The 22,375-nt window shown below is 44.8% G+C and overlaps 1 protein-coding gene across 1 annotated transcript in view; it reads left to right on the top strand.

Annotated features, from left to right (window-relative positions):
• Positions 1-8,493: 8,493 nt before the first annotated feature.
• CFAP74 (cilia and flagella associated protein 74) overlaps positions 8,494-22,375 on the top strand; it is a gene marked incomplete at its 5' end in the record, with an annotated part of 29,532 nt that continues 15,650 nt past the window's right edge. Inside the window, 16 exons of the mRNA XM_081341268.1 lie at positions 8,494-8,608; positions 8,979-9,054; positions 9,777-9,920; positions 10,384-10,482; positions 11,670-11,774; positions 12,227-12,400; positions 12,701-12,811; positions 14,955-15,057; positions 16,337-16,494; positions 17,691-17,898; positions 18,490-18,660; positions 18,870-19,043; positions 19,835-19,953; positions 20,814-20,880; positions 21,595-21,684; positions 21,973-22,143. Of these exons, the coding sequence (XP_081197394.1) occupies positions 8,494-8,608; positions 8,979-9,054; positions 9,777-9,920; positions 10,384-10,482; positions 11,670-11,774; positions 12,227-12,400; positions 12,701-12,811; positions 14,955-15,057; positions 16,337-16,494; positions 17,691-17,898; positions 18,490-18,660; positions 18,870-19,043; positions 19,835-19,953; positions 20,814-20,880; positions 21,595-21,684; positions 21,973-22,143 (2,085 nt within the window). The remainder of the gene's footprint in view (positions 8,609-8,978; positions 9,055-9,776; positions 9,921-10,383; positions 10,483-11,669; positions 11,775-12,226; positions 12,401-12,700; positions 12,812-14,954; positions 15,058-16,336; positions 16,495-17,690; positions 17,899-18,489; positions 18,661-18,869; positions 19,044-19,834; positions 19,954-20,813; positions 20,881-21,594; positions 21,685-21,972; positions 22,144-22,375) is intronic.

Genomic DNA, 22,375 nt, shown 5'->3' with positions numbered 1-22,375 from the left:
TTCGAGGGCAAGCGTTCTCTTTCACCTAGCTCTCCATCCTTCCCTCGCTGGTACCTCCACTAGAAAAATGAGACGACGGTTGCCACTTTAAATATTTTTTTTTTAAAAAAAAAGAACCCAAGTACAGAACTGCACAAAGCTGCTGGCCGAAAATAAACCCCTTCGGAAATTACAGATTTTGAGTGTTACCAAAGCAGCGCAACAGCTGGAGGAGGAGGAAGAGGTGGAGGAGGAGGAGGAAGCACGTTTACACGTGTTCCCTGGGAGCCTAGATTTAGAAAGGGGGATGGAGAGACAGAGGGAAGGAGAGAGAGGAGAAGAGAAGAAAAGGGGAAGAGGATGGAAAGGCTACGAAAGCAGGCAGGCGGTCGAAGTGCATAGAAGGGAGGAAGGTCAGCCTATGGAGATGAATCGTGGAGAAAAGGAGAGAGGAGAAAGAAGAAGAGACAAATCAAAAGACAAGTGCAGGGCTGAGGATGAGCAGAGAAAGCTCATTTGTTTCAGCCAGATAAACCGGAGTCACACCTCATAAGTCATTTTTTGGCCCTGGAGTCAAATCTATTTCAGTTCATTGTCTTCTAAATCTTTAAGAAGCCATCGGGATAGCTGGCCAGTTGCTTTTAGGACCAACAGTTGCAGGATAAAACCTGCCCCTTCTGAATGCATGTAGGATTAAGCCAATGCCTGAAAATTTCACTTCTTCCTTTATCAGACAACTTCCCTTTCAAAGTTCGGGGTCCCCTTGAAAATACCTTCCTTGTGGCCAGCCTTCCTAGCCTGCCTGACCAAACAGTTTCAAAGGGCCTTTTAAATTAAAGGTACCGATAAATGGGAAGCAGAATTCTGCAAAGCCAAGCATCTTGATTTCTAAGGAACGCCCCTGGGCCATTAATCTTTTCAGAACATAAAAATAGTGTCTAGTGCTGAGTTTGAAAGCATGACCCCCATGCCCTCTCCCTTCAAAAGACCGAAGTGGCACAGCGGAGGTCACCTGGAGGGCTTGGTGTCACAGCTTTAGAGAAAAAATTGACAGGAAGACCTAGGATATGATGAATGCCGGGTTCTCTTCTTCAAGTGCCCTTTGGAGAGCCACACATGAGTCAGCCCTATCAGAAATGCCCAAGGGCAGTTGACGAGGTGTAGGATTAATGGCAAGCGAGGTAGAACTCAAGAACCAACTTTCAGGGTTATTAAGGCAATGGAATAGCTCACCTCCCAGAGTGGTGAGTGCTCCATCACTGGAGATTTTCAAAAACAGACTGGACAACTACTTGACTAAAGCTCCTGCCTTGAGCAGGAGGTTGGAAGGCCTTGTGATGCTGTGTTCACAAACCCTGCTGAGGCAGCTTTTGGGACGGGTGTGATGAGCTCTCCAGGGTCCTGAAACGGCCCCAGCCTAGACGTTGTCTGTTCTGTGGCTGGCCTTGCATGACACATTTAGCATGGCTACCGAATGAATCCATTTTCTGGGTTCAAAGAACACATTAAACTCCAGACGAAGCAAATGGGTTGGCTTCACACAAAATACTAAGCAGCCACCGCCTTCTCTTCTTCTTCTTCTTCTTCCTCCTCCTCCTCCTCCTCCTCCTCCCCTCTCTCCAAAATCAGCAGTTAGTTGGGTTTCCAACTAAATTGTACAAGTACAGTGTTAGCTTTCTTGAAGTCTTCAGGATGACCTGAAGAAGGATGGGGACGGCCAGCGCTGGGAGGTTATATGGATACATGCCTGCCGTTTCTCTGGGGACAAGGCAGTGATGGTTTGCCAGTGTGCTCATTTAGGATATTTTCCAGATTTGCAGACCAGTTGGCAATTCCAGAATTTCTGGTGGTTTCTTATCCAACTATTAACCACATCTGGCCCAGATTAGCTTTTTTCTTCTTTCAAATCAGCCATGGTTGAAGATGGGCTGACACTTAGCTGGGCAGCATGCAATTTAGTTCCTAATTATAGGCCAAGACTGGCACAATTACATTTCATTGCAGGAAATATTCTTTCTTCATCTGAGAAGATGTTGAGATTTCTGAGACATATTTCAGAGGGTTTTGCCTCTCTTTTTTTTAATTTAAACGTAAAGGTGAACCGCTTTTAGCCTTTGCTAATGGATACTTTTCCAAGGGTCTTCCTCTTGATAGCCTAATAGCCAATCCAATGAGGCAATCAATGAAATACCGCCTTCTGCCCACTCCATGTAGATCATCAATAATTACTGTTCTTCTTTTTTATGGACACCCAAATGGTGATTGTCGTGTGGCTGTGTCTCCAAATGTCTGTGAACGTTGAATACCCATGCCTATTTTTAAACTGAAGGGATCAACAACACTTCCTCTCCCGGCCAGAGGAATTAGATCCTTTTGAGGGAAGGAAATCGCCTCCAATTTTACATTTAGGATCCTCGAAGAATATTTCTGTGAACTTGTCTTTTTAATCACGATCAGGAATGTCAAGAGGAACAGAGACAAAATTAGGACGTTGAGGGTGGGACAAGAATACAAATACTTGATAGATACTTGAGGCTCATACAAAGTACCTTGGCTATTTTTAAGACCACTCATAAAACTGTAGAAATTAAGAACAAAGTCAAAATGTGGAATTGTGGGTCAAAGTGATTGTTGAAGGCGTTGTGTGAATATAGTGTCTAATTATGGCAAAGCCATGGCTGTGCTTTCTAGTTATAACAAGAATTCCAGGACCTGATGGATGCATATTCATGCTTAGGCGAGTTCTCACCTTGCATTAAGCCATTATTTGCTTAATGGCCTTTTATAGCTTAGTGTGTGCACTTTTTGTCAATTGTAAGCACAGTTTTAGCCTTCTGCTTTGTAATGCAGGTTTGTTGCTAAGCAAGATAGTTGATAAGGGAGTTTGGTCCCATTTTGCGACCTTTCTTGTTACAGTTAAGTGATCACTGAAGTTAAGTTAGTAACACAGTTGTTAAGTGAACGTGGATTCCCCATTGACTTTGCTCGTCAGAAAGATCGCAAAAACTCATCCCATGATCCCGGGAGGCATTGCAAGCATCCTAAATATGAACCAGTTGATCAGCATCCGAATGTTGATTACCATGAGTGTGAGGATGCTGCAACAGTCATTAAGTGCACCAAACGGCCATAAATCACTTCTTTCAATACGTCATTTTGAACGGTCTCTAAACGAACTGCTGTAAGTTGAGGACTATGTTGTTTATAGCTGAGTCAGTTGAGCAAACTCAGGCAATAATGGTTTAGTCAGTGAGCCCCAATGGCATCATAGCTTAGCACAGGGCTGAAGGGACTCTGACTTTATACCTAGCGCATCCACAAATAACTCAAATGAACCTTGGGACACTCTACCTGCCTTGTTAAAAAAAATCCAACTCTTGCAAAGATGTTGCAACATTCCTTCCCCCATTCCAAGAAAGCAGACAGCAGGTAACCGTATTCCATATTTGCAAGGGCATTGAATAGTATCCACCTCCCTCACAAGGTTGCTGTGTGGATGCAAAAACCCGAAAGTGACTTTTTTCCCCCTAAGGAGCACCAAAGAGCAAGCATAGTAGAATTAAAAGGAATAAAAAGCGGACCACAGTCTTCTGAGTTTGTGATGGTCCTGTATATAGCTGTATATATGGTACCACTGTTTACAGATATATGTTCTCTCTTCGTTTCAGTGTTTCCAAGGTGACAACTACTCAAATAAGCTAAAAATTTATCCCTGGCAGAAAAGAAGGGGGCGTAATAAAGATCTAACTAGTATTTTTTTTGTTCCTCCAGGGTGAGTTGTCTTCAACAGGAGGTTAACCTCTTTTGCCCTGAATCAGAACAGGTCATGACATTCCTTGCTAAAACTTGAGAACTGAAATGAAAGAGAGGGGAGCAGAGCAGGTCCTTAAAATAAAACCACAATAAAGCTTGATTAACACTTTTTCAGGCAATTCTACTAAGGCACAGGTCTGCAACCCGCGGCTCCGGAGCCGCATGCGGCTCTTTCAGCCATCTCCTGCGGCTCCCAGTCCTCTGCCATGTGCAGTCCCCCCCCCCCCAAAAAAAAGCGGGACTAAAAAATTTCAACCAATCAATTCAAATATGCAGGGTAGGTGCATATTTCGCCTTGGCTCCACTCTTCAATCAAACCCTGTTCTGCGCATGCGCACACATTTTTTTGCGGCTCCCAGTTTTTCCTTTTGTGAGGGAACCGGTTCCGAGTGGCTCTTTCACTGTTTCAGGTTGCTGACCCCTGTACTAAGGTGTTACAAAGTGATCTACAAATTCCCACTCACAGATCCCAGATTTAAAATACATTGTGAAACACGCAGTGTGTGTGTGGGGGGGAGAAAAGATATCATTTGTAGATGACCCACCCTCGTATCCATTTTTCCTCCTTTCTCTCCACCAGGACGTGATTTGTTTTGGCCTTGTGTGGATTAAGCCAGTTTGTTGAGTCGTGATTATCGTATAAGCCAGAATTGGCTGAGCCCACCTCACTTAAGCCGAAAGCCAACAAAGCACAGTCTGGTGTAGCACATTGAGCAAACCCAGTCGATTGTGGCTAAGGTGGGAAATCAGATTTCACCATACCATTGGCACATTGTCGGTTTTTAAACCGTGGTTTATGGCTTTGTGTCCTATGCAATTCCAGCCAGCAGTGTTTTACTCAATCATTTACCTAACCATGGTTTAGCAGGATAGGCAGACCCAATCTGACAGAAGCAGCTCTCCTTAGATCTCAGGACTGGGTCTCTCCTAGCACTGCTTAGAAGCCTGTAAGTGGAATCCTTGCTCTTTTCCTGGCTAGGCCTTTACATAACATTTCTTTTATGCAATGCTTACCTCCTCCTCCTCCACAAAGCAGAAAGCCATCCTTTATAACGTTCCAATTATTTCAGTTATTCCCACCCCACACCCACCTCCCAATAATTCTTTTAATAGCTGCTTTGCTCTCAGCGCTCCTGGGAAAACTGTGATACTTCTAGCAAGAGGTCTGTAGGCTTTTGCAGAGTTCCCCATCTTTTTTTATTTTTGAAAGTTGCCTGCCCTGTTTTTTTTCCACATTTCCCAAAGTCTGTTTTCTCTTCCAAGCCCCCCCCCCCACACCCTTCTTTTCACAGCTGGTTGCAAAATGTGTGAACCGGCTGGTAAGCACAATGAACGCAGCAGAAGAGAAGCAAAATTAAACTGGATACCAGGTCAGTTGCGTAGGTGCAGGAGCATTCACAAGGACACCCTTGCCTTTTGAGAATCTTTGTGTGCTTGGGAAAATGTTACTATTACACGTTGCAAAAGATCTTTTATTTGAGGGTTAATTGAATCAAATTTCCTTCTCAAAAATGGCAAGGCCAAACCAGTGTATTCCGCCACTGTCTTCTTATTAAAAGCATTTAAAACAGAATAGTTTCTTCTGGAAGGAAGTGAAACAGTAAGCAGTGAAGAATATGCCAGGCTGATCTTCTCCTTGCCATGGAGTTCTCCAGGGAAGGAAGATGACCTCTTCCAGGTGGTACATGTAGATTTAATCTCAAGAAGTAATGTTAAAAGTCTTCAGATCCTCTGAATTATTCCTCTTTTAGGAAGATTGAACCAAAACCCTCTTTGCTCTGTGTCAGTTAAGACTAAAACTGCAATTTTTAGGATAATCAACTGTTGTCATCAAGCTGAGCTATAAAATATACTTATACTTAATACAGTAAATCTCAAGAGAGGTCAAACAATCTTAGCATTAATATATTAACGTAGCATCAGTGTAATAACATTGCATTATTAGGTTCATATACCATTCGTGTAATAACATCTTACAAGGTAAATAAAATGATGGCCGCGTTGGAAGGAGCCCTTTGTTTACCTGGAGCAGGTGGTCTTTCAGAAGTGATCCTACAGGAAAGGAACGAAATAACTTATTCAGTTCAGTAGAACGGCAGGGGAAATGTTTTTGCCCCGTGCTTGTGTGGGCGGAGGTATAGGGAGTGTGAAATCCAACTTAAAACCAGCACAAAAGAGCTGTCGTTCAAATGAAACACAAGAATCAATTTTTAGAGGAGCTGCCAACTCTAAAAATAATAAAAAGGGGGGTTAGAGGGAGCCAAAAGGAACAGCTTAGAGAATTAGAGCAACTGGAGTCCTCTGAATAAGAATTTATCTGAATGTTTTGAATCGGGTTTGGTTTTTATTTTTTTGTAATTGGCAGGCAGTTCCTTGCCAGCCGCTTGGCAGACTAATTAAAAATGTCTTCATACTGTTGAGAAAAATTACTGGTGACCAGGTTATTTGCTTATTCCTGCCATACTGTACAGATTTCATTCTTCTTAAAATATTCCAGCTTGAGCAAAATTCAAATCACGTTGCTGTCAGTCAAAGCTCTGAAGGCCTAGAATTAGTGAGAACTAAGCAGTCACTTTGTGCTAACGCGCAAGAGAAAATGAAAGAAAACTGGTGCCTTCTATTGGCTTTGGACTGCCACTCCCATACTCCTTTGCCACTGGTCGCACTGGCTGATGCTGATGGGAGTGGAGGTCCAAAACATCTATGCAATACAGGTAGTCTTTGAGTCCAAAATTTCTACTGCTCCCTCCCTGCTCCATCTTTGATGGCGGGATGCCAGCGAGGCGCCAAGCTGAAAAAAGTGATTTAAGGGCCATTTTTATATATATACTTACAACCATTGTAGCGTCCCTCATGTGATCAACTGATTCCTATTTATTATTATTATTATTATTATTATATATTTTTATTATTATTATATATTATTATTATTATATATTATTATTATTATATATTTATGATGGACAAGCTAGATTGGAAGCCAACCAAAGAGAGAAGCAACCTGGAATTAAGGAGAAACTTCCTAACAGTGGAACAGCTTGCCACCAGAAATCGTGGGCACTCCCGCACTGGAGGTTTTTAAGCAGAGATTAGACCACGGGTGTCAAACTCGCCACGTCACGTGACGTGTCACGATGTATTGCGACTTTTTTTTTTGCATTGCCCCAGCTGGGGTGGGCGCGGCCTCCGTATGATGCAACCGGCCCACGGGCGGGCACTTGGACACTGTCATTAGTGACTTGTCTGAGATGGCCTAGGTTGTGCTGGTCGAGCAAGGGGCAGGACTAGAAGACCTCCATGGTCCCTTCCAGCTCTATGTTCTGTTTTACCAGTGGGGAAGCCCAGTTCACTTAGCAACCGCAGCGATTCACTTAAGAACCGTGGCGAGAACGGTCGTAAAAATGCGGCAGACCTCACTTTGCAGCTGCCTTGCTTAGCAACAGAAAAGCTGGGGGGGGGTCAATTTGTGGTCGTTATTCGAGGACTACCGGTACGGTAGGGTGAACATTGGTAGGGGCGGTATCAAGACGGGTGGAAGTTTTACGTGGGTGTATTCCGTTTGTTCCCACTGCAATTTTGCTTCGCTTGCAGGATTTGGACACAAGCCGGCAAAGAAAGCAGCGCGGCTCCTTTAAGAGTTACCTGGCCCGGGGGGGGGGGAGAACCGGAGCGGCCGCCGCTTCTCGTGAGCCTCCCCCGAGAGACAAAACGCGAGCCGCTCGGAATGTACCACTCATCCCCAGAAGAGGGGGAGCCGAAACTCTTCCCCTCCCCCGGGATGCCCAAACCGCGCGAGCCAAACGCTTTCGGCTCTGCGGACTTCGGCGTCGGCGACTTTCTTCTCCTCCTCCCGAGAAAGCTGGAGCCCTTTCCCCCCCCCACCCCCTCCGCTTGTCCCTCCAGTTGGTTGTCTCCGTTGCCTTGGGAGCTTTCCCAAACGGACGGCTGGCTGGTGGTTAAAAAAAAAAGAAGACAAAAGTTGCGTGGCGAGTTTGCTCGGAGACTTCGCGAGTTGATACCGTAAGCGGACGGGAGTGGAGTGGGGGGGGGTCGGGTCCCGATCTTCCCGCAGCTTGCCTTGGCCCCGTAATTAGTATTATTCCTTATGTAGAAACCCTTGGGTTGGGAATGATGTCCCTGACGTTGAACTGATGCCTTGAAAATCTACCTGGCTAAAAAAAGAAGCGTAAAACAGAACTTGGCTACTGAATTTGCACAACCTGGTTAGTGAATTTACTTAGGTTTTATAAATGAATCCAGTGTGCAATAACACACACACACACACACACACAAAGTGGGACTGATTTAGCCAGTTGGTTGATTGATTGATTGATTTGATTTCTATAGGCACCCATCCTAGCAAACAGTTCTGCGTAGCACCCAATTCAACACGTGCTGTATATTACAATTAAAATCTTAAAAACATTTTAAAACAATAAAAACAGCAGAAAGCATTAAAACAATGAACAGTGCCGTAACGTCTAATAATAATAATAATAATATCACTGAAAAGAAAGGTTTTAAGAAATATCTAAGAATCTTGGGAGATTTTATTCCCAATTCTTAAAGAGTAAAAGATAGACTAGTAGGGCTTGTCGCCGATCGAGGAGGAATCCTTTCACATTTTCTGTTCCAAGTTATTAATATTATTTTGCAGCTAAATGCCTTTTGAGAAGAGGAGAGCTTCCCCAATTTAGCGAGATGGAGAGCCGTACTTCTTTGGAAGAGGATCCCTTTCCTGATTTATATCCCATCGTAGAGGAAAGCAAGGATGAAGAAACAAATATATTTGAAGAACTTGAGCAGGACGTGGAAGGTTGGAAAGGTTATCTTATTATTTATTTGTCTGCTTGTTTATTTTGTATTTTTAGTTTGCAAAGCTAATCTGTATCGTGTCTTCCCAGGATGGGGAGACTAGCGGTCTTCACTGATCTCTAGAAAAGCAAAATGGGGTCAAACCTAGTTAATGCTTGGCTAGGAGATCACCCAGGTCACACACTGGGAAATTGTCCCTGTGTCTATTTTTTTTTCTTTTTGACACAACTCCCCCTTTTTTCTCTGCCACGGAGCAGTGACTTTTTAGCACATTGCGTCCCTGAACCTCTGGTCTTGAAAGGTTTTGTCAAGCAGAGGGAACAAACCTTTAGGCCTTTTTAACAGAAGCAAAATCTCTGCTTTCCTTCTAGGACTTGAAGAAGATGAGGGCCCCCCAGCCGAAGAAGATTCTTTGGAGGGAGCCGAAGAGACTATGGATATTAGCAAGTGAGTCTGTTCAGGTCATCCTCGACTTACAACACGTTGTTTAGTGACCATTGAAAGCTACAACGGCACTGAAAAAAGTGACTTATTACCGTTTTTCGCATGACCATTACAGCATCCCCAAGATCACGTGATCAAAATTCAGACAGTTGGCAGCTGGCTCATATTTATGGACAGTTGCAGCGTCGCTCTGTGTGTGTGTGTGTGTCACGCGATCCCCTTTTGCGACTTTCTCACCAGCAAAGTCAATGGGGGAAGCCAGATTCACTTCACTTAACAACTCCAGCGGTTCAACTTAACCACTGTGGCAAGAAAGGTCGTAAAACGGGACAAAACTCACTGAACAAATGTCTCGCTTAGCAACGGAAATTTTGGGGTCGATTTTGGCCGTAAGTCAAGGACTACCCCGTATATCTTTATTATGAACCATTCAATTCACTTCAATAAAACCAATAAATATGTCTAATGGGGTATTTTATTTTACTTTTTTTAAAAAAGAGAAAGTTCCAAAGCAAGATTTGGAAACGATGCTTCTTATAAAGCTGGGCTAAATTCTGGGACTTCACCCACGCTGAGAAGCTGCGTAAAGGAGAACCATAAAGGGGCCCGTGATCTCCTGGGCTTAAGGCATCCCTCGACGTATTTATTTAAATAATTTATAGACTCTCCCTATCAGTCTCAAGGTGGCGCTCCTTTATGTGGAGACGTGCTTTTCTTCCCAATAGGAAAAGTTCGGAAGAATTCCCTGTGCCGAGCCAAGGGCGGACCATGAACTACACCGATCGGGTTCGTGTCCTCAACTTGCGCCGAAACCTGAATCAACTCGACAGTCTCACCAAACAAAAAGAGCTGCTCATTCAAAAAACAAGGTGAGTCCCAGCTGCCCAGGATAATGGGAAGTGTTGTTCGGGACATCTGGAGGACGAGTTCAAGAAAGCGAAGCTAGACTGACCGTGTCGCCGCCCCACTTTAGAGGAAGTGCTTCTCTCTTGATATTTGGATGAACCAGGCCCTGTTAATGAAAATTATAAGTAGATGACTAGTCCTCACGTTCGTTTGCCTGGGAGCCAGCAGATCTAAAGGATGACCTGAGAGACGTTCCCGCCAAAGGGGACATCAGTACTTCTTTTCCTTGTCCCTCCTCCTCTCTCTTCCTTTTGTGCAGCGCCTCTTCCCTGGCGGACTTTTCAGCTAGTCTTTCCTTTGAACCCACGCACAGTACGTGGAACCTTAAGTTGCTTTACAACCACGGGAGGATGAGGCATGCCACAGATGTCCAAAAAGAAACCCATTGCCAATTGCTCTGGCTGAATCCTCTTCTCCTGTTTCCAGAGAAGAGTTGGCGACTTGCCGTGATCGGCTGGACCTGCTCACCAGCCAGCAAAAAGACGTGGAGAAAGAAATTGAGAACGAGAAGAAGGAAGGGAACACGTATGTAGTTCAGGCCAGCTTGTCAGCAGTTTGTCCTCATGATGTTTCCAGGGGGGGTAAAATTGGCTGAATTTGGCTCTGTTTGGTGGCTCTAACTGCCACCTCTTCGATTTCTTCTGTTTAAAGGTACTTAATGAGTTGGTGATTAAGGTCCTTGATAAATAAAACAGAGTTATCTCCAAAGACCACAGCCAGCTACAGGAGGAGATAACCTTTTGCTGGGTGCAGGGGAAAAAAAACATACCCCAGTCTATTTCTGATGCCATCTTTTATCTGTCCCACAAGTTATTAGTGCGTAAAAGTGGGCTTTTCTCCAGCGAATCTAGGTCCGTGCAGCCGCTTTCAAACAGCTCGCTTCACTTTGCTTCTACCTCAGAGGCAAGAATCCACCCAGAAGAGTTAGAACCAGTGCTGGGATCAAACAATTGTCCCCCACCCCCCGGCTGCCTTTTTTTTTTGTTCAGTTTAATCGCGAAGAAATGAATCACTATGGTTCATTTCCTTCCCCTCTCTTCAAAGCAAAATGTTGGTAACATGTTCTCGGGGTGCAGAGGAGGTCTTGCACTGGGATCAGCCAAGAAATCTGAGGGCTGGAAGGGGCCTTGGAGGTCTTCTAGTCCAGCCCCCTGCCCAAGGCAGCAGTCCTTATACATCCTGGACAAATGGATGTCCGATCTTTTCTTGAAGACCTTCAGCGATGGAGGCAAATTGTTCCACTGATTAATTGTTTTTACCGCTTTGTTCTGGGCTGGATCTATTAAAATTAAAAACCCGAAATTAAGACATGAATTTTAATGTCTCCAGGATGGTGCCTTCTTCCTGGACCATCTTTTTAGTGTGTACAGTGAAAAGCCCATATTCTTTGTGCTTGGGTCATGCCAATTACTGGGGCTGCCATGATTATTATTTTAAATGCAGGAGTTGGCCCTGATATCTGCAGGGGGGACATAAAGAAGCTCTTATTTGAGGTTCTGCCTGTCAACTGGTGTAGAGATTGTGAAAGAGACTTTCAAAATTACTATAAACTGCCAGAAATTCCAAAACAAAACCTGTATTCCTCCAGGCTGCAGGGTTGTTTCAGCTTTGTTTATGTGCTGACTTTTAACAATTCATTATTTCTAATTTTATTCCCCTTCCTTCCTTCCTTCCTTTCTTTTTTTCCTCCTCCCCTCCTTTCAATGGCTCAGCACGGCCGTGTTCCGCCTGCAGGCATTGCACCGGCGTCTGTGTGCTGAACTGGGAAATGAAAAGGACCTTGAATCCAAAATCAGCACAGCCCTAAATGAAAATGTGTAAGTGGAAAAAAAACCAGGGAGGGGACCCTGGGCCAATTGATCCTTGCGCTTTTCTCTTAACGCAATTTAGTGGCTTCTCCCGACTTTGGGGGGGAGAAATCTCTCCTGAATGTTTTATAGAGTGAAGGGATTTCCCTGTGGTCTTCCATCCGAGTCCTAATCAGGTGTGACTTGGCTTACCTGTTCTGAGATCACTTAAAGCTAAGTAGGGCCCTAAATGGCTGGTTAACTCCAGGTGAAAACCGACTCAGCCTTTACAGAATTTCTCCCCGGAAACATCGATGACCCGGCAGGTCATCCTCAACTTACAACAGCACTGGGACCCAATTTCCGTCGCCCAGTGATGCGAGGGTGAGGGTTCTGGGGCCAACAGAGGCTGCTTCCAAGCACAAGTCGGATGGATGACCACCCAAGCAGGTTGGACACTGATAAGGCCTCCCTTTCCCAAGGTTTGAAATGTGGAAGATTGAAATAGAAGAAGGGAATTTTGCCAAACTTCGCAAGCAGCTCAAGATAGACGAGGCAGTGCTGGACCAGCAGCGCCGAGACCAGGCGGAGGAAAGGCTGCAGAAGCAGGATGAGATGGCCCAGCTCTTGAGCCAGAGGTGGCAGAACACCGAAAGGTAGGCTGGATTTCAACCTCCCATTAAGGATACTTCGACCTTTCCATTGGAGCACCCGGCAAATCAGGAGATCAGTGCAATCCAGAAAGCAGGGTGTGCAAAGGAAAAGGGGTGGGGGGGGGAGGAGGAAAATGGCAAATTCGAGCCTCAGACCTCAGCCAGGGAGAAGACAGGATGACTGATGAAAAATAATCTATTGGGAAGGTATTTTCTGTCTATTATATGTTGGGATTTGGCAGCCCCCTTTGAAAGATTCCTTCTTTTCTCTCTCTCTCTCTCTCTATATATATATATATATAGAAAAATCCAGGTAGCTAGCAAGGCTTATGAAGAAAACCTGGCCAAAGTGCTGGAAGATTCTCAGAGGAACCACGCAAAGGCTGTCCGGTTTCTGAAGGAGAGTTTAGGAAAGTACGTCGTTTACTTTTCCTTCCTCTTGTTTCTCCTTTCAAAGAATAGAAGAGGTCTGGTCCGTTAACTTTTGGGATTTCCTGTGGTTGGAGGTATGAGCTACGCCACTGTGTTTCAGCTCCTGAATGAATCACAGAGTCATAGGGCTGGAAGGGACCTTGGAGGTCTTCTAGTCCAGCCCTTGGCCCAAGGCAGGAGTCCTCAAGCCATCCTGGACAAATGGATGTCCAATCTTTTCTTGAAAACCTCCACAACTGCGGGAGGCAGGCTGTTCCACTGATTAACTGTTCCCAACTGTCAGGAAATGCCTCCTAAGTTGGATCTCTCTCCGTGGCTTCTTGTCTTGCCCTCTGGTGCTTTGGAGAAGAGGCAGAGCCCCTCTTCTCTGGGACAGCCCCCAGAGGCCCGGGTACAGCACGGAGACGGCATTGGTCGCTCTGGTGAATGATCTCTGGAGGGCCCGGGATAGGGGATATTCCTCTGTCCTGGTCCTATTAGACCTCTCGGCGGCTTTCGATACCTTCGACCATGGTATCCTGCTGCGGCGTCTCAGGGGATTGGGAGTGGGAGGCACAGTTCTTCGGTGGTTCTCCTCCTATCTCCTGGGACGTTCGCAGTCGGTGTTGGCAGGGGGGCAGAGATCGGCCCCTAGGTCTCTCGTTTGTGGAGTTCCTCAGGGTTCGGTTCTCTCGCCTCTCCTGTTCAACATCTACATGAAACCGCTGGGTGAGATCATTCGTGGTTTTGGAGTTGGGTATCATCAATATGCTGATGATACCCAACTTTTCATTTCAACCCCAAACCACCCCAGTGATGCCCTCGCTGTGATGTCCCGTTGCCTGGAGGCGGTTCGGGTCTGGATGGGGAGGAACAGACTTCAACTCAACCCTGACAAGACTGAGTGGCTGTACATTCCGGCATCCCGGGACATTCAAAACGTTCCTTCACTTTCTATGGGGGGTGAGTCTTTACCCCCTGTAGATAGGGCTCGCAACTTGGGAGTCCTCCTGGATGCCCGGCTTACCTTAGAAGATCATGTAGTAGCCGTGACCAGGGGGGCTTTCGCACAGGTTCGCCTGGTGCGGCAGTTGCAGCCCTACCTAGACCGGGATGCCCTGTGTACGGTCACTCATGCGCTCGTGACCTCTCGTCTTGACTATTGCAATGCTCTCTACATGGGGCTTCCCTTGAAGACCACTCGGAGGCTCCAACTGGTACAGAATGCGGCCGCGAGAGTTGTCTTGGGAGTTTCCCGGTACTCCCATGTTACACCTTTGCTCCGCGAGCTGCATTGGTTACCAGTTGTCTTCCGGGTGAGGTTCAAGGTCTTAGTGATGGTTTTTAAGTCCTTACATGGCATGGGTCCGGAATACCTCGGGGACCACCTGCTGCCGGCGTCAACTCCCCTCCGCCCCGTGCGTTCCCACAGAGAGGGCCTCCTCAGGGTGCCTCCAGTCAGAGAATGTCGGCTGGTGGCCCCCAGGGGGAGGGCCTTCTCTGTGGGCGCTCCGGCTTTGTGGAACCAGCTGCCGGTTGAGCTCCGGATGGCACCGGATCTCCGCTCCTTCCGGCGCGGGTTAAAGACCCATTTATTTGAACAAGCTGGCCTGGCCTGATGGGGAATCACTTAGGGTTTTAATATTTATATATATATATTATTGTTTTTATTGTGGGCAATAATTTAATTCTTTTTTAACTTTTGTACTTTTGTAGTTTTAAGATATGCCCTGTTCACCGCCCTGAGTCCTTCGGGAGAAGGGCGGTATAAAAATTTAATAAAATAAAAAATAAAAAATTGGAAGGCAGCTATCATGCCACCCCTAATCCGTCTGTCCGTTAGTGTATACATATGAGATCAATATATGACATACTCTGTATAAGTTATATAATAGTATGAGGTCCTATGAGATCAAGGCTGCCTGCTCTCCTAGGTCCCATTGGCAAAGTCCTCAGCTAGCCTGCTGTAGAAGGACAGGAGAGGTGGAGCTTAACAAACCAGGCGAGCCCTGGCTTGCTAACCCTGGTTTGTTGAGTGCATTAAGCAGCTGGGCTCCCACGGCACCCTTCCCCTTGATGGGCATCAGTCCAAATGGCTTCACCTTCACCGACATGGATCAGGTTTGACTCTGTGCTTTTCCGACAGGGTTCGTGAGAAGGAATTGGCGGAGGAACAGAACCGCCAGGAACATTTGCAAAAAAGGATGGAAACGGTTTTGTCTCTGAAAAACAGCATCAGTTCCAACCGGGTAAGAGCTAACTGCTTGAGAAGGAGACCACGCCACTGTTTTTACAATAAAGCTATCAAAATTGGGCCTTCCAGTCTCAATTAAAGTCCAGTGGTGTGGAAAGAATCCTACCCTAGTCTTTTTTTCCTTTTTCTTTTAGCCTGCAAGGAAGGAAATTGTAAAGGGATGGAGGAATTTGTATCGGTAACACAAAACCACTAACTATAGTTTGCAACTGCCATTTGGCAGAAAAAAGGGGAGACGTTGGCCAAACAATGTTCAGAATGAAGTCAAACAACAGAAGCCTCATCGTAAGGAGGCCTTCACTCTTAGATCAGGCTAAGCCACAATTTTATTTATTATTTATTTATTTTATTTTAATTCCATTTATATCCCGCCCTTCTCCGAAGACTCAGGGCGGCTTACAAGCTTAGCAGTAGCCTTCATTCTATGTATATGCCTGCTTGTTAGGGCTTTCACACACACCCCAAACGGCATTATTACAAAGTCAGCTTAATTGCCCCCAACAATCTGGGTCCTCATTTTACCTACCTCGGAAGGATGGAAGGCTGAGTCAACCTTGAGCCTGGTGGGATGCGAACCTGCACTAATTGCAGGCAGCTGGTGTTACTTAAGGAGGCATTAGCCCACTGCTCCACCAAGGCTTGTTTTTCTGACTAAGCCGCAAGTGGCCCTATGCCGGTTTCCAGATCAATCAAACCATGTTATGTTATGACTTTGAATATAATGGATAGGATTTATTTTGGAGGGGGGGAAAAGGAAATGCACGTAGTTCTTGAGTTACAGCAGTTCATTTAATGACCACTTGAAGTTACAGCGGGACTGAAAATAGTGACTGATGACCATTTCACACTTAAGACCATTGCAGCATCGCCATGTCACATAACCCAAATTCAGACACTTGGCAGCTGACTCATATTTATGACGGTTGCAATGGCCCAGAGTCATGTGATCACTTTTTGTGACCTTCCGGCACGCATAATCAGTGGGGAGTCCAGACTCATTCAAGAACCGTGTGACTGACTTAAATAACTGCAGTGCTTCAGTTAACAACTGTGACAAGGAAGGATCATAAAATGGGCAAAATCCACTTAACAACCGTCTCGCTTCGCAACATAAATTGGTCTCAGTTGCGGTCATAAGCCAAGGATCACATGTAACTTTTGAAAGCAATTGAAATCTGGAATGGGATCCCTGCTGATTTCTGCTCTCATGAACTGCTTTCCTTGCGATTCCCAAAATAAAGGTTTAATATATTTTTTTTAATACTCTTGTCTAGGAAAATCTCCGAACCCGTCAAGTCCTGGGCAAACTGATTGCAATTGATGCTGAAGAGCAAGACCAGAAAATAAAGGAAGCCATTCAGGCTAAAGGACACAATGTGACCCGGGAGTTTATTTGCCAGAAGCGACAAATTGAGTTTGAAAAACGGAAAAAGTGAGCTGCTAATTTTCAGAAATATCACGTTAATGGTGGCGTGCTGATAAATTAACAGCCTTGTGGGTTATTTTCCACCTAAGTCCTTTGATAGGTGAGACCTCAGTTGGAAAGGGTCAATCATGCAGGGGGAAACAATTTTTTAAAAAAAAAACACAACAACATTTGGACTAGAATTCCTTGCCGTTATTTAATTAAGAAATAAGTCTTCCTAAAGTTTCAGCTCAATTTTCTGCTGGGATGTGCTTTGAAACGATTCCTATTTTTTCAATAGCTGAAGTATCATTTTAGAAGTACCGATGGACCTATGTGTGCATACAACTATTTTTCCCTCCCTGTATGTTATTTTTGTTTTAAAAAAATTAAGCTCCAGAAAATATTGCCTAGAACCTCAAATTTAGAGCAGTAGATCTGGCGAATGGAATCCTTAAGCCGTCTCTAACCCAATCCCCCTTCCTGCTAGCTTGTCATTTCTTGTTAAAAACATGGACATTCTTCTTCCTTAGTTAATTCTAGTCAATCAGCAGTACTTTTTTCAAACGGGTGAGAGGAGACCTGAATTTTAGCAGCTAGTAGCCACCAGCTGCCTGAGTTCTTTTGCTAGCATCGTCGAGAGTTTGTTTCAAAGGAGGATATTTGCAAATGCAATAAGGATGCAAAAATAGATACTTTTCAGGCGTATAAATCAAGGACACACTTTTCCTTTTTAATATATTTTATAAAAAGATAAGGGACGCAGTGGCTCAGTGGGTTAGGACACTGAGCTTGTCGATTAGAAGGTCGGCAGTTTGGCGGGTCGAATCCCGAGTGCCGCGTAACAGAGTGAGCGCCTGTTACTCGTCCCAGCTTCTGCCAACCTAGCAGTTCGAAAGCACATAAAAATGCAAGTAGAAAAATAGGGACCACTAACAGTGGGAAGGTAACAGCGCTCCGTGCGCCTTTGGCGTCTAGTCATGCCGGCCACATGACTACGGAGACATCCTCGGACAAGCGCTGGCTCTTTGGCTTTGAAACGGAGATGAGCACCGGCCCCTAGAGTCAGAAACGACTAGCACGCGTGTGCGGGGGAACCTTTACCTTTACCTTTATAAAAGGATAAGAGGATTAATGCGTTTGGGCTCAGAGGTTGCTCCCTCTGTTTCCCTGGTGTCTTGTTTCCAGTTTGTCTCCATTGTCTGCCATCGCTTCACACACAGGGAGTTTTTGGAACAACAGAAAGCAAGAAAAATTGAAATAGTCGCTCGGATTTTGAAAGAAGAAGGCCAGGTGGAGAAAATGAAAGCACAGTCTCGTCTCCAGGAATCTAGAGACCCAGACAAAGTGTCTGACGCTGTTAAGTGGCGCATGAAAACGTGGCGTTACATTGAAGAGACGTGTAGTGATAAGGTAGCACCTGTCACACAGGTGAGGGACTGTTGGATTCAATCAAAACCTTTCTACTTCCTTCCTTCAGTTAGCACCTTGTAATGGCTCAGAACTGAAAATCTCCTAATTTGAATCTTACGTCGTGTGGGATTTCATTGCCACAAACATCAGCCTGGATGTTTAAATTAATTTTTGTTTTTCATAAACAGTAGTTTTAAGTGGGATGAATCCATCTGGAGCTTTCTTGGTTTGCTGACCCCAGTAATAAAGATGAGATTTACTGGTCCAAAATCAAAGGCATAGTGACTTAGTGCCGTCTTGGTGCCATTTTCGAAGTTGTTCTTGGCAAGAAAGCCATTTATTTGGACGTGGTAATGGATCTGCTGCAAATTACTGAATTTTGCACGGTTCAGTTTCCATTGGCAAGAAAACAATTTGTTGTTTGGAAGTAGCAATGAGTCTACACCAGGTTATTGAATTTTGCAATGTTTAGTTTCTGGGAGTTTACGAAGAATTTGATGTGGTTTTTTTTTCCCTCCTTGTAATTTTCCCAAGACTTTGTGATTAATTCACCTGTCCAAATCGGCCTTTGACTTTTTGCCACTCACGAGCGTCTCTGTTCTATGGCAGAAACCTCGGCGCAGCCCTTCGGTTTCCCCCTCGCTGGATGACAAAAGTTGCAACGCCTCTTGTGAGTTCATGCCCGAAAGCAAAACCAAAGGCGAAGAGGAAGAGGCGGATAATATTCTTGCGGAGCCGGAATTTGTTGGGATTTGGGACCAAGAATATAACTCATTGCAGGTTCAGATCCATCTTTCTGGCTTTTCCATTTATTTATTCCTGGCCTTTTCTCATTGGGTTGAACACGAGGTCCATTCTCCCAGTGGGTTGGAGAAAGCCACCATTTCCCCGCAAATTTGTAGGTTCCAGCATTTTTGAATCAACATGCTTTCTCCACAAGCTGTTTTATTTCCTAAGTCCTTTATAAACCAGCCTTGCCCACTTCTCAGGAACTGGATGACAAAACTGATTCCAAACCCCTCGGCGTGTCGAAACTTGAAAAGGACATTTTTACCCGGAACTTGGAGAAGCTACATGCTGGAGTCATTCGCAAACACCGTGTTTGTGGGCGTGAGTTTAAAGGGTGTCCTTTTTACAGCAAGCCGAGCCTCATTCATTTCAAGGTGAGAGATGAACTTGATCAACGGCATTCACAAAGCGGGCCTAAGTTGGATGGTTTTGACTGTTTGATTAGTTGATAGTTTAGTCCATTTTGCAAAGCTAGGAAATGAATCTGCAACTCATTCGTGAGTCCTACGGGCGCAGTGCTTAGAATGCAGTATTGTAGGCTAATTTACTGCTCACTGCCAGGAGTTCGATCCCGACTGACTCAAGGTCGACTCAGCCTTCCATCCTTCCGAGGTTGGTAAAACGAGGAGCCAGATTGTTGGGGACAAGAGGCTGACTCTGTAAACTGCTTCCGAGAGCGCTGTGAAGCACTGTTAAGTGGCATATAAGTCTAAGTGCTATGGCTATTTAACAGATTGATTTACATTGAATATGTTGTCAGTTTGTGAGAAGGAGAATTGCCTTCCTTGGCTAAATTAAAATGTTATGATTGCAGTGACAACAACATTTCTTCAGAATGGAAAAAAAAGGAATTGCTACTTTAATTCTGATTAACCATTTTTTAAAGAAATAATAAAAAAAAATTAGAGAACCTGGTGCCCAGGGAATTGGAAGAACATTTTAAAAAGCCCATCAGAAAGTAATTTAAATGTATTTAATCAATTAAACTTTGCAATCTTACTTCTGACCCAATAAATACATTCTGTCTAACCGAATGTTCTCCAGTTTAGTAGTTGTGTTGCACTGATCAAACAAACCATCATGCTTTTCATGACACTCTTTATTGCACTTTTTTTTTAAAAAAAGTAGAGCTAATATAATCTTTTTTAAAAAAAAATATTTCTAGGACTTTGATGTTGGAAAAACCTATAAAAAGAAGGTCACTTTGATCAATGCCTTCTATAGTATCAACTACTGCAAGCTGGATGGCGTCAGCGAACATTTGAAAGATTTTTTCACTGTGCTGTAAGTCAAGATGTGTTAATCATTTAATCAGGATTTGTGGATCGTATGGCTACTTTGGGATTCTGAAAACATACAAGGGAGAAAGAAGGTTCTCTGCGAGATAATAATAAGGGGGCTGTCAGTATGCCAACATTTTAACTTTTTGAAAAGTTAAGAACTCTTAGTAAGGCATGTTGAAATGGGTAATTGCTTTGCCAGAGTAAACAGTAGAAGAAGAAAAAAGATGATTAGGGGACTGGAAGCTAAAACATGAAGAACCGTTACAGGAATTGGGTATGGCTAGTCTAATAAAAAGGACTGGTGTTATCATGACAGCATCTTCCAATATCTAAAGGGCTGCCAAAAAGAGGGGTGGGTGGGTGTCAACCTATTCTCCAGAGCACCTGAAGGCAGGACAAGAAGAGACAGGTGGAAACTCATCAAGGAGAGAAGCAACCTAGAACTAAGGAGAAACTTCCTGACAGTTAGAACGATTAATCAGTGGAACACTTTACCTTCAGAAGTTGTGGGTGCTCCAACACTGGAGGTTATTAAAGAAGAGGTTGGACAACCATTTGTCTGAAATGTTATAGGGTTTCCTGGTTGAGGAAGGGGTTGGACTAGAAGACCTCCAAGGTCCCTTCCAACTCTGTGAAGCACTGGAGAATAGTTGTGAAGGGATGCTTCCCTGTTGCTCCTCACTATGTATACTGAAAAACATTGAATGGTGTCTTTCTGGTCTGAAGTAAAATTGGTTTTCAACTCCATGAATGTCCAGCCAGCAACGAATATGTCTTACGGTGAAAAATGTTTTCCCCCCCCTGCTTTCCTTAGAAATACTGCCGTGATCCAGTGATCCTCTCTTTCCTTTTCCCTCGCAGCTTTGATCCCCCGGGTCCGATGTCTTCAGGAATGTCTTGTGAAGTTGGGGTGACCTTTAAACCTATGGTAGGTGTGAAATGCACAGTCCGCCTGATTCAATGGGCGGCAGTTTGGAAACTTCATAGCCCGGAAGCTTGAAGGCCGAGTGAGGCTTGGTTGACAGGGCGATGGAGCCGGGGAAACTCCGCCGCTCGCTCGGCTGTGTGACATCCAGATTTTTGAAAAAGCCTCTTTGTGGAGAGAGAAGCGAGTGGAAGGAATTACAGGTGACCCGGAGACACTTCCTTCATTTTGACCCAGGGTTGTTTATTTTTCTTTTAACTGCGTTTTTTCAGGTCCAGAAAAGCATTCGCCATCCTTTGCACACAGAAAAAATTAAATTGTTTCAAACGAAGTTTAGCCTCTTTGCGGAAAGGGCTGTTCCCCAGCGTTTTCTATTTAAAACTGCGGCAAGGATCCCGAGATTCTCTCCGTTTGATGGGCTACCGGCCATTGCTTTTCAGCCAATCTAAGGGCAATTTGATAACCACTCTGGGGGCTCTCAAAGGGCGGTAGCCGAGATCCCTGTAGTGCTATAAATATACCAATCTGAACTATTTTTAAGTTTGGAGAAGCATTTCTCGCTGCTGTGCTTCATCCAATCGCAGGCAGTCCTCCGCCTACAAAGCCATCCAAATTGGTGGCCATTCAAAGTCACAGCAGCATTGGAGGAAGGAGCTTGTGACCGCTTGCCACACTCAGCGGCCATTGCAGCAAAAGAATCTGCTGGTTTTCTTTCAGATAAATGAAGACCTTGAAGGAGAAGTCACTTTTTTATCCCAGACTGGATCCTTTTCCATTCCCCTGAAGTGCTCGACCAAGAAATGCGTGGTAGGTCCAGATTTCGCCTTAGGATCAGGAGAAGGAAATTTCATCTGCTTTGGTATACCGTATAGAGGAGCAAAGGGGAAGAAATGCTGGCAGCAGAAGAGACGAAGCAGGAAGATGCTTGGAATGCCGGTTATTAGTCACCTTGTAACTTTTAATAGCTGCTAAGCAAATGGATGTAACTCGAGGACTTCCTGTAGCGATGCAGAAGCACTTGTGCCCCTTCGCTGAACTGACATGATTGCCCCTGTGGCGTTAACTTAAATTATTTCCACTTTCTCTTTTCTTCAGCTGTCCCTAGATAAAGAGCTCATACATTTTGGCACGCATGTGGTTGGGGAGACCATTTCACGGACCATCACCTTGATGAATGACGGGGCCCTGGGGACATGGTTCCAGCTCCGAAAATTAGGTGACACCAAGGCTCCGCGCACAGCGCCACTACCTTCCGCGGAGAAGCCGGTAAATCTGCATTAGCCTCTTCCGTTCATCAGTCAGTCTAAAAATAGCCAGTCGTAGTCATTTTCCTTCTCCCCCCCACCCCGAAAGGACCAATTTCAAGGTCCTTTCAGCCTGCTTGTGAGTTTCCAAAAAGTCAGTCCTTGCAACTTGGCTCCATCTAAATAAAGGTGTCTTTAATTTTATTCTTTTGACCAGAAAGGGTACCATCCTCAGCTCCTTAAATGGAACATCC

This window comes from Vipera berus (assembly GCF_964194415.1).
Source record: "Vipera berus genome assembly, chromosome: 17".
NCBI classification, from domain to species: Eukaryota; Metazoa; Chordata; class Lepidosauria; order Squamata; family Viperidae; genus Vipera; species Vipera berus.
The sequence above is the reverse complement of the archived record's forward strand: the minus strand, read 5'-3'. Positions and strand labels throughout refer to the sequence as shown.